The sequence below is a fragment of the Beta vulgaris genome, chromosome 5 (genome assembly GCF_026745355.1).
Source record: "Beta vulgaris subsp. vulgaris cultivar EL10 chromosome 5, EL10.2, whole genome shotgun sequence".
Taxonomy (NCBI): domain Eukaryota; kingdom Viridiplantae; phylum Streptophyta; class Magnoliopsida; order Caryophyllales; family Amaranthaceae; genus Beta; species Beta vulgaris.
Window position 1 is genome coordinate 45,000,409 of NC_079206.1, and position 12,465 is coordinate 45,012,873.

The 12,465-nt window shown below is 36.0% G+C and overlaps 1 protein-coding gene across 1 annotated transcript; it reads right to left on the minus strand.

Moving 5' to 3' along the window:
- Positions 1-1,289: 1,289 nt before the first annotated feature.
- Positions 1,290-10,802, minus strand: LOC104893505 (4-coumarate--CoA ligase-like 9). The gene is made up of 6 exons (XM_010679614.4): positions 9,568-10,802; positions 7,448-7,637; positions 4,711-4,856; positions 4,534-4,601; positions 3,374-3,476; positions 1,290-1,946 (listed from the first exon to the last, which is right to left on the minus strand). The coding sequence occupies exons 1-6, from the start codon at positions 10,606-10,608 to the stop codon at positions 1,824-1,826; spliced, it is 1,671 nt and encodes a 556-aa protein (XP_010677916.1). The 5' UTR covers positions 10,609-10,802; the 3' UTR covers positions 1,290-1,823.
- Between the last annotated feature and the right edge of the window lie 1,663 nt (positions 10,803-12,465).

Consider the following 12,465-nt stretch of genomic DNA (forward strand, 5'->3'; position numbering starts at 1 on the left):
CCTAACCAACTAAGGGCTAACCTGACATAATATAAATTATTTTTAAATCAGGTCATTTCGGGTTATTTTCAGTTTCAAAAAGTCAACCTGAACCTAACCCATTATATTTTCAGGTCGGGTTGGGTCGACCCATTTTTTTTCAGGTCAAAAATCTCAACCCAAACCCGGAATTTTCAGGTCAGTTTCAGGTCGGGTTATCAGGTTGGGTCAGTTTTTGCCAGCCCTATCACATCCTGATTTCCCATCAATGATTTGCTTGAAATTTTGGAGAATAATTCCACTAATGCTTGAAATAATTCTATCGCTTTTGTTCAATATTTTTCGAAGAATCAATAATTAATTGTTTCCTTACATTATTGATAAAAGAAACATGAGAATCAATAATTAATTCTACCGCTTTTGGTCAATATTTTTCGAAGAATCAATAATTAATTGATTCCTTACATTATTGATAAAAGAAACATGAGAATCACTAATAGTTATAGTTTTCATGTGAGAACCACCCTTATGCTGGAAGTTGTGAAAGTTGCTAATAATTATATTTTTTGGGTTAACAAACAAGATTTCTAGGTAAATACATATATCTATATCAATTGACAAAAAAAAAAAAAACAGTACTATGAAAATGAAATTAAGTCCCACTTGGTTTTCTGCCGCCCCCTTCTGCCTCTCTCTTTTTCTCTCTAAATCTTAGCCTCCCCTACCCCTTCTTTATTAGTTAGGGGCTGCCATGGATGTTTTCATCTATGGTATGCCCCTATCCCCCTTTCATTTTCAGTTTTTAGTTTTGTAAAATAAATTAGTATCTCTTTATGGGATTTTTTTAGTCTCTGTTGTGGAGATCTTCTTCTCCCTTATGGGAGTCGTGAGTATAGTTTTTTTGTTTTTAGGTATGAGAAATTGTTCTCATTAGTTGAAGTTTGATACTCAACATGAATGTATTGGAATCTCGGATGCAGTAAACATGGTTCGATCAAGAATATTCTTCTCAAAGTATGTCAGAATGATAGCTTCCTCATCAATAGCTGTTTGATTCAGCAAATATAAGAAGACTACGCTGTATTGCTCGATGTGGTTCATTGTAGTTGTCTCGAAGACGAATTTGATTTAACATTGTTTGATTGTATCTTGTGTTTTTTTTAATATCTATTGTAGATGTCATTTGGCCTTCAATTAATGAAATTTCTCCTTCAAAAAAAAATGAAAATGAAATTGACTTAAAATAACTCTTTACTAATAAATTAGAATTTTTTGCAGATTTCAAAATCAAACCAGATCATCGAACAACATTTGATAAATGATGGCTTTATTGATACCGTTGAATTCAGAATATGGTAAAGTAGCTCTTGGGTGGGGAACTACTCCTTTGATGGGAGTTGCAATGGCACGTATATCTGTATCAATGCCTCTCCTTTTACCAGCAAAAAGGTGCATGATATGTCAATTACATTTACAATGCTTCAAAATTTGATTTCTGTAGTTGTAAAGAATGAAAAGCTATCTACACATTTGAACCACCCCTTGAAAATGTGATTGAGCATCGACACATCATCTCCAAGATTTCAGTTGCAGATAATCTAATACGACTAAAAGATGATAGTTCTAATCAATGTCACCCTTGCAAATAAGAGCCACAGTCACCCTGTGCTACGTCTTAGGTATCTTGGCACCAAGCTCTCCTGGGAGCAACTCTCGTACTGTACTAGAGCAGGGTAGAGATGATGAGTAGGGAGGGGATAAAACTTCAAATCCACTAAGCATCATTAAGCAGCCAAGCAACTGATACAGGTAAGTTGCAGGAAACTACTACTGTTTAATCACAATCACAGCTTAGATGGATTAGCTGTTGCTTGACTGACAAGCTCTCTCCTAAGGATCTTCCCTGACGGATTCTTCGGGATAGCATTGATAAAAGAAACACGGCGTACCCTCTTATATGGACTAACCTGCAAGAAGTGAAAAAAAAGGCCCCCACTATAATTGAATGCAAGACCTACTTTTGGGTCTCAGGAGAAACATCAATCGAAGTTCTCAACAAGAGATCAAGCATTTGAAAACAAATATAGTTTATACTAAAAAATCCAATAGACAATCTCACTTTAAAAAGAAATTTTGTAGTTTTGTACTATTACAACCCATTTGATAGGCGGTAATTAAAATGAATTCATAGGTAATTTTGTAAAGTAACTGCCATGTAATTTCCATGTTAATGCTCGTTCATTTCCAAATACCTTTAATTCTCAAATTTCATATACCATCCATCACCATTTTAGAGGTAGTATGGATTGGTATTGAAAATTTATGAAAATAAGCAAATGTGGGGATAATGTTCTTATACCATGGGGATTGTCATGAGTCTCTCTTAATATAATTACATGCAAAATCTTGCCGTTACCACCATATAATACTAGCTACCAAACAAACTTTTGCAGTATCTAAAAAAAAACTCAATGCGTAACAAGGCTCCTACCTCTTGGTTAGGATTGGATAGTGGGAATGTCAAAAGAATGCAGCCCTAATTGCACAATTGCCATGAGACTCTTTCAGCTTTAACGTTCAGATTGCTAGGAAGTTGTTTACACTACTTTCAAACTCTAAAGTGGTCCTACTAAATGCAACCTTTTAGAGCACTCACGAGCAGTTTGGTGGGCGGTAATGAATTGTGGTAATAGCAATGAGCTATGAATTTGTGATGATAGGACATGATAATGTCCATGGTAAAACCTGTTCATGTCGAGAGTAACCTGGTTCATGCCAAATACCTCTTAATCTTCATAAATTTTCATTACATACATTACCACCTTAGATGTGGTATCGAGTGGCAATGCAAATTTATGAACACCAAAGGTAGATCAGGCACTATTACCTTGTCCATGGGCATTAGCATGTTACTTTCTTTTCATAACATATAGATTCATTATCATGACCACCATTTATTACCGAGTACAAAGTAGGATGTCATTGACTCATTGCTAACATGGACGCCAATGTAATATACTTGTGCTGTATTGGAGTGATCAAGTTGTAATTCTTTTTTGTTTTTCTAGAGGTGTGGACATGTGGCTGTTTGTACTTGCAGGTGTGGCTATGGATATTGGGATTGGTACCAAACCCGGGTCAAGGATGGGAGATAGTAGGTGGTGGATATAGAGCGTATGCTATCAGGGAAACTACTCTCGCACCAGCCCAGCCCGATTGCCATCCCTTGTCCTTTGTGAACTAAACAATTGGACAATCAACGTTATGATTAAGAGCTTAACATATGATTGCAGCAGATATTCAGCTTTGATTGTTTTAGATTGGCTAAACTAGACTAGCAAAAAATGTATAGCCCTCAACATTAAAAAAAGAAGAAAATAAATAAAAAACATGCCTCTTTTGCAACATAATCCATCACTTGGGAGGCAGTAAGGCTGCTTTCTGGTTTTCTGACTACATATGCCATGGGTATTTGTCCAGCTTCTTCATCAGGATAACTGCAGTCAGTTAGCAGACACAAGATTCATCAAACATTTGGTTGATGGGTAGCAATAGTTTGAAAATGGAATAAATTAATGAAAGATCTGAGTTGAAGGTGAAAAAGACAATCTAATTGAGAGAATAGTTACTAATACAAAAAGGATAATTTTGGGGGATCTAGGGGGTGGCCTAACCGGGCAATGGCCAGCCCCATGATCCAAAAAATATATGAAAATCTTGTTTCGGAGTATAATTAGCATAAATCTGCAATGGATCAGGTGGTGAGGGTATTGTGCAACCACTAGAATAAATGGCTTGATATTCCGTGTTCAATTCCAGACATCCTCAACTTTGCTGGTCATTTGGCTCTGCAAAGTACTTTTGTTCACTTGGCTTACTGTATTTTATGTATTTCCTTTTATTATGGTTGTAGAGGTCGATTACAAGATGACCCTTGTCTCCTCACTATATTATTTGCAGATTGGGTTTTCATTTTATTTAAATTTTACTCATAATCGTGTATACTCTTGGCTTGTTATGATTTCAATGAAAATTTCAGACCACGGAATAAGAAAGCTGGAAGAAATTTCTTTTAATGCTCTCTCCATTCTGTAATACTCTTTACTCTTTAATGGGGTGTACCGCCGAATCCACCACCCCTCCACTTGAAACCCCATCCAGCCCATATGTCCTATCGTATTTCCTATTGTACACCCCCATTATGTCCTATCATATTTACCTTTAAAATGGACATAATTATTTATATTAAAATGAAATAAAAGATTTTTATACATACATATTTGAATTTATGTGTGAGTTTCCCCCACCCCATATCAATCCTAGATCCGCCAGAGCTCCCAAGCAAAACAAATGAGATGGTGGATTGAAACCACCCCCAACCCCCGCGATAAAAGACTTACAAGTTGATCTACAAGTTTGAATTTTCATGAATATAGAGCACGAATACATAGAAAAATTATAACCTTATAAGCTTGCAAAATCATGTCCATTCTTGCAGAAAAAAAGGATGCAAAAGCAAAAAGTGAAATATTAGAGCACAAGAAGAAGATTTACGGAATGACAGCAGCATCAGCAACTTCTGGGTGTGATAGTAGCAGACGTTCCAACTCAGCTGGAGGAACCTGGTGATAAAAATAGGCCATGATCCAGTGAATATATGGAAGAACAGAAATGAATTTGAAACAGATTGTCCCCCCCCCCCCCTCATTAAATAATGGCTATATATGTAACCTGATATGCCTTGTACTTGATCAATTCCTTTAACCGGTCAACAATGTACAGATATCCATCAGAATCAAAATAACAAAGATCACCAGTCTTTAACCACCCATCTGGATCAAAAGTTGCTGCAGTAGCATCCTTATCTCCCACATAACCTACCATTGTCACCATTTCTATTAGACAAACATCACAGTCAAAATGGTTTGTTTTAACCAAAGATGACTTATCAACACCAGACAGAACTTCACCTTTCCGAATTTCCATTACATAAATTACTGACAGATAAACCTAGCAAATACCAATTATACACATAAGGGCAAGAATATAGTATTCAGTGTTGGCCCATTGGTAATATATTAGGAAGAGATGGGATCAAGATCCTAAATGTACATGGCTGACGGCACAACGATTTTTCCTAAACCTACTCCAAAGAGCTTCCATGAGATAAACAATATCTTAATAACATAATACAAATATCTAATGTCAAGCCAGACAGAAAAGTTTAACAAATCATCCTTCAGATGCATCAAAATATAAAGTAGACATGAAATGAAGCATTTAGGAGTATCTTTGGCATGCTGAAAGCTACACTAGAAAAAAGATCAGGCAGCCAATTACTGATTAGAAATTAATGCAGTCAAGTCCGATGAATTACAAAAACAAACCCAATTACGTAAAGCAGGTTGTTGTAATACTAAATAAGAATCCGGCAGTGAGAGCATATAAAATTCACTCAAGAATTCACAAGGATCCAGATGATATCAAAGAAAAGTTTCCTTTAAAACACGGGAACATAACAGCAGATTTTCTTCCTTCAAAACTCAAGGAAACCAGTAATTAGAAAGATAGACATATCCAACAAAGCTCTTCAAATGACACTCCAGCAAAAACTACGTACTTATGGGAGTACATATTGTCTAGGTCAAACCTGTCAGAAAGAAATGTTTACAAGCCTAACAATTGCAAGAGTTTCAGAGAAAAGTGCACCCAAGTCAAGCTTTTGGAGAAAAAGCAAACAAAAACCCACATAAAATACATACTTCCTCCGTTTCAATTTAGTTGTGACACTTTCTATTTTAGATAGTTTCAATTTAGTTGTGACTTTTATTTTGAGTAATAACTTCTCTATATCTCTCTCCTATCACATGGGACCCTTTCATTTTCTTTCTCTATCTCTGTCCTCTCCAAAAATTGCCTAGGAGTCCGTGATTTTAAAAATGTCAACTAAATTGAAACGGAGGGAGTATATTATTTGGTTATTATAGTCACTATTAGGGTGACCCCTGATATGACATGTTCCCTCTTTGTTCAGGCACCGAAAGTAAACAAACGAGCACCAAAGTGGCAGATGCAGTGATGCATAGACAAAGATAATAATCCAAATAAAGCTCTGTTTAGATATCTGCGACGAAAAAAGGCACTATACTAGCACACTTGCGTAACTGCCGCAGTGGTTGAATGAATTCTGGCGAAGTTGCACATGGTCTTTGGACTAAGGATCAATTCCTACTGTTTGCAGATGGCCATTGATTTTTCTTTCTTGTTTATTCATTTATTTGATTCCCTGATCTTTAGTTTACTCTTCCTAGCTTTTTGGTTTCTCTTTAATCCCTTAAGTAGCCATCCCTTCGTCTAACTCTATCTATTTATATTCTTCAAGTACATCACCCCTAACAGTCAAAAAAATATGATATTATGAAAGTATCTTGAACATAATTCTCATAATAACACTCATTTTGTATTGGCTAGTTAATGTAATTTTGTGATTAATTAGTGCCCCTGCAAACTTAGTAACCCGGATCCACCACTGCCCATCACTCAATTGTTTTGGATGAATCCTCTTTTACAATAATATAAGTGGTCTAGACTATCCTCCTCAATTGTTGATATCCCAGATCCATACTAAAGTCAAACTAGCAACAAAGTCATTTTTCACAATAAACAATGTCCATAAATATTCTTAAGATGGGAGCTATTAGAGATACGAAAACATGAAACTCTAGATCTTTACTAGTTACTACCCAGAACAATGTGTCTCAAACAAACTTCATAATTAGTCCAATCCACAATGATATCTTTCAGGCAAGCCACATAATTATTTCAAACTGAATGCTGATAGGTGTAGGAATTCGGAATTTCGGATTGAGACTACAAGGATATTTAAGGTCATCTTATTAGGGTAAGACTTAAGAGCCAATCCATCGGTAGAAATTAGAAATAATATTATCTTTGCAAGCATGATAAATTAGCAAAGATCATGAAATGCTCCAATTTGAGTATTAGGGAGATAATGTTTGTGTCGCTAATGCCCTAAAGGTCAAGTTTGTTATCCCTTACGAGATCCAGAATGTGACTAAGGCCTAAGGATACTCTTTTAAGCTGCACTTGAGCCAAATCAATTATACTAATAACCGTAGTTTTCCGCAAATCCAATAATATGTCAATAGTCAAAGCTAATGTTAGGCATAAATTCCCTCTCCTTTCTAGCTACTTTGATTGTTTCGCCATCACCCTTCGTTCCAAGAATAGACTACATTAACCTTCTACGATAAAAAAAGCTCAAACTTGTTCCTTTACCACATTGAACAAAAATAAAAGACTCAATTGACATATTGACATGGCCCTTCATGGGTATGACGTTATATTCCAACTTCCTTTTATATTTTAGGATTTCACGCGAGTATCTATGTCAATCCATATAAGTACACTTGTTTGGGACAGGTGCAGAGCTCCAACAAAAATTTACCTTTCATGATGGTTGGACCACGCAGCCATAGCTCCCCTTCTTGGCCAGGTGGCAAGGCATCTCCAGTTGAGGGATCAACAATCTTCGCTTGCATGTGCTCTTGTAGACGGCCAACAGAACCATATTGTTCGCATTCCTCAGGTCCAACTGTTGATGCTACCCCACCTCCTGTCTCAGTCATGCCATATCCCTAATACCAAAGGAAGCCGAGCAAAAGAAATGACTATAATAATATATGTGTTGAAGTCATAGTGTCATACAAAGTCCCATGAAAGTAATGCCTTGTACTTGCTGAATATGTATTTGTAGCCAGCATGTTACGTAAATCAAAATAAACAAATACCATAGTCATTATACTCGTCCAACTTTCACCAGTGGACCTTGCCTAGCAGTTTCAGTTTTGCATGATCCGAAATACAAAACAGACCAGCTATTATCCATATCCATACAATTCCACTTCCATAGCTACAGAGATCTGCTCCACTAATTCTACAATTTACCTCACTATTGCTCAAGAAGCATTAAATCTATGGTATTATGTACTAAAACTGGCCTAACCTAATACCATCTTCAATGCAACATATGAAAACAGCATTTAAAAAAGAGTGCTGTCATATGCAAATATGTAATACTCATCACAGCTTCAAAATGTCCTTTGTGATCAGGTCAAGTTAAAAGGGGGGAGTCTTGAGTTTGTCATTGTAATTTGCATACAGAAAATATGTTATGCTAACACGTAGGCTTGTTTCAGATAATAAACTCAACAAAAATCAAAAATCATGAGACTCAAAAAGTACATCCAATCAGCCAATATACTGTAATAATTTGTTCCCATGTGAGGTCTTTAACGACAAATGTTCCCTAATTTATTTAACTAATCCCGTTTCTACCAAGTTAACATTATTCAATCTTTCAACATAAGACATCAGCTGGTCAGCAGATTCTCCCTACTTGCACATTAGGTCAAAAAAGCAGTCCTCTTACCGGAACTTGTCACTTGTCACACATACTTATCATATATAAAACCCAATGATAGTAATATGCATACTCAATATTTTAACCAAAACCAAACGTAGCAAGATTGGCTTAGAACCCTAAAGTCAAAAACATCTGCCTAAGTCTCCTTTAAATATTAGTTTTACAGTTAATGCATTCTCCTTGTCCATTAGTGGTACCCTCACTAATCCAAAGTATTCTTCAAAACCCTTGCCTTCAACTCTCATATTCAATGATAAAACCCAATAAACTTAATAAGATGTGCAGCCAAGTTCTCAAACATTGTCATAAAGGTTCATAGAATTGACATAGGACCAGCTCATATGCCCTCGGTTCTTACTCTTCTCATTACCAAGCTTCCTAGAGAATTGATGTTCAATACTTGATAGTTCCATATAAAAATCCTCATTCATTTTGTTTAATACATATCAATTCTTCCTATTGCCTTAATTATTTCGATGCACATTCAGTTACTCGATTGTCACACAATACTTACTCTGACAATCAGACTCCGTGACTGTTAACTATAAAAAATAATAACAATGATGATAAATAATAACGACCATAAAGACAATGAGCAGTCACTACTTAATAAGTAGTAATATGTAATTAAACTAAACATTTACAAGCACTAGCTCATTTCTGTCAAATAAAGCACTGAACTCATGCAGATAAAAGCAAGGGAAGAGGAGGGAGCAATCAAGTATAACATGTAGGAAGACGATATATGCACCCCTAATGGATGAATATAAAAAGCTATAACTAAAAATCAATAACACATATCAACGAGTGATGTAGTCCTGAAATTCTAATCTACTACAGTTTTTTTTTTTTTAAATGTTTAATGCTTATTGTTAGCCCTTAATGCTGCATATATCAAAACTGAATCAAATAAAGCAGTAAAGCTTCAATAGTAACTAAAGTTTTATGATTATTCTAAAAATATAGCAAGTATATCTCAAATTTGGGCACACTGTTCTTAAAAAGAATGCTAACTTTACATGATTCTAAGAGAATGTCTGGAATCTGGATCATGTAGCGAGAAATCTTAATAGTACTATTTATAATCCAAAGTAGGAATATTCTTAAAATGATCCCATAAAAATGAAGCAAGTTAATCGTACCTGTCCAATTTCCACATTAGGAAAGCGAGCTTTAAACCTTTGAGCAAGCTCCTTACCAAGAGGAGCACCACCACATCCAAGAAACTCAAGTGAACTCAGATCATATTTCTTCGTCAGTTCCGATTTTTCGAACGCCAATACTAATGGCGGCGAAACCGGCATGTATGAAACCTTGTACTTCTCCACAGTTTTCAACATCGTTTCAAAATCGAACCTCGCCATTAAAACCAACGTCTCCGCCATTGCTACCGCCCTAAGCAGCATGAAGAATCCGAATACATGAAACAACGGTAGAAAAAACAGCGACACTGCCGGACCTTTCTTCTCCTCCCCTTCTTCTTCTTCCGCCAACGCCTTCATTTTCCGGTGGTGCAAAACAGCGATCAACGCAATGAAGTTCTGGTGAGTTAACTCAACTCCCTTTACTCTTCCCGTTGTCCCTGACGAGAACAGGATCACTGCTGAACTCGTCTGAGAAACCTTAACTCGCCGACGAGTGACACCCTCTTCGACTCGTTGGCGAGTCAGCAACGAGTCGAACTCGGGCGAGTCGAGGAGGATGATAGGACAATTGGTAGAGGTGAGTTTGGAGGAGAGAGAAGAGACGGCGAAGATGATGGAGGGGTTGACGAGTTGGATTAGGTGAGTCAACTCGGAGCGAGTTGAGAGGGGGTTGGCAGGGGAGACGACGACGCCAAGGGAGAGAAGAGAGAGGTAGAGAACGGGGACGTGGATAGAGGGAGGAGAGAGAATGAGTGCCACGTGGCCGGAGGAGAGGTAAGAGAGGGAGGAAGAGAGTGAGTTGACTCGGTTGAGGAAGTCGGAGTAGGAGAGAGAATTGTGGGTGGAGGAGTCGATGAGGACAGGGGAAGAAAGAGAGAAGTTTGGGTTGGAGTGGAGGAGAGAGAAAATGTAATCTGTGATTGATAGAGGAGAATGTTGAGGTGGAAGAGGGAAGTTTTCTCGAAGAGTGTGGTATGTTTTTGTTGCAGAGCAGTAGCCGTTTCTGGGATCAATTTTTGAGTCTTCAGTTTCCGCCATTGTTGGTTTTTTGGAGGTAGATTCTAGTGTTTATTGGGATTAATGCCTAATGGATTGTATTTGTAGTGTGAGTAATGTTGCAATTTGTGGATATAATTCAGTAGGAAGAACGAAGAAGGAGAAAATTCTGAGATTACGTTGTGTATTTGATGTAGTAGCGCGAAAGAATTGGATATCCTGCTTACTGGAGTACTGGTGGTGTTGGATCGTTTTATAATTAACTGCTGTAGGACCCGTGTAAGGTGTTGTTACGACAAAACTAATTGATTGATACAAAATCATATCATCTTATCATATTAATATACTAAAAAAACTAGATATAAACTAATATCAACCTGGTGTTAGTGTGCACCCGATCCATATCACGTGAGTTTATGATAGTGTATATTGATATGATATAGTGTATGTTACAGTAATATAGTGTATGTTACAGTGATATAGTGTATGTTAAAATAATATAGTGTATGTTAAAATGATATAGTGTGTGTTAAAGTGATATAGTGTGTGTTAAAGTGATATAGTGTGTGTTAAAGTGATATAGTGTATGTTAAAATGATATAGTGTGTGTTAAAATGATATAGTGTATGTTAAAATGATATAGTGTATGTTAAAGTGATATAGTGTGTGTTAAAGTGATATAGTGTGTGTTACAATGATATAGTGTGTGTTAAAGTGATATAGTGTGTGTTAAAGTGATATAGGGTGTGTTAAAGTGATATAGGGTATGTTAAAGTGTAAAGTGATATAGTGTGTGTTAAAGTGATATAGTGTATGTTAAAATGATATAGTGTATGTTAAAGTGATATAACGGGTCACGTGCCTGGACCTGGTCCACACTATTTTTAGTGTGAACCGGGTCCACGCAAGTCGGATTGAAAAAACTAATATGAACCCGGTGCACACTAATTAGTATGCACCCGATCCATATCACGTGAGTTTAGGATGGTGTATGTTAAAATGATATAGTGTACCTATGTATAATATAGTATATCTATTTTTGAAATAGTGTATCTATTTCTGATATAGTGTATGTTTCTGTAATGCGTTTAAGTAAATATTTTCTTATAGGATATAGTGTACCTAGTCATGATATAGTGTTCCTATAGGATATAGTGTACCTCTGTATGATATAGTGTATGTAGTTTTGATATAGTGTACCTATCTATCATATAGTGTACCTATGTATCATATAGTGTATCTATTTTTGATATAGTGTATAAGTGAGTACTTCTTAACCGGTCACATACCTGGGCCTGGTCCACACTATTTTTAGTATGAACCGGGTCCATGCAAGACGGATTGTTAATATACTATTTTTTTTTAAAACAGAAACTCGATTTTCTTTGGCATAAGAGTCAAAATTTGAACATTAGACATACGAAGTATAATTGTTTTTAGTTGCAAAATTTGATTGGTTTAGTTTCTATCACTTAAGTCACTCACCATTCTTTTTTTTTTTTTTTTACTTTTCAAAGTTATATTCTATGAACAAAATAGACATTTTATTGAATTTATTTATGATTTCTAATATATTTTTTAGTTGATTTTCGAATTAAGTACAGTACTTCATAAATTGTAAAGAAAGTGAACACTTTAATTTCAAGTCAATTTTTTCATAGGTTGTAGTTTGTGAGTGATAGATTGTTATAATTATATTTTTGGTATTTTTGTTTGAAGCCACTTTTGATTTGTAAGTAAATTTGTAATTTAGAATGGGAAGGGGGTAACATAGTCTCTTCATTCGGAGACGCCATAGCTCCCCCCCCTTCCCTTATATAATAGAGATATGTTGTACTTTGATTCTTGAATGATATTTTACACAAACCTTTTTACCTTGATAATTAATCGCTATTATAT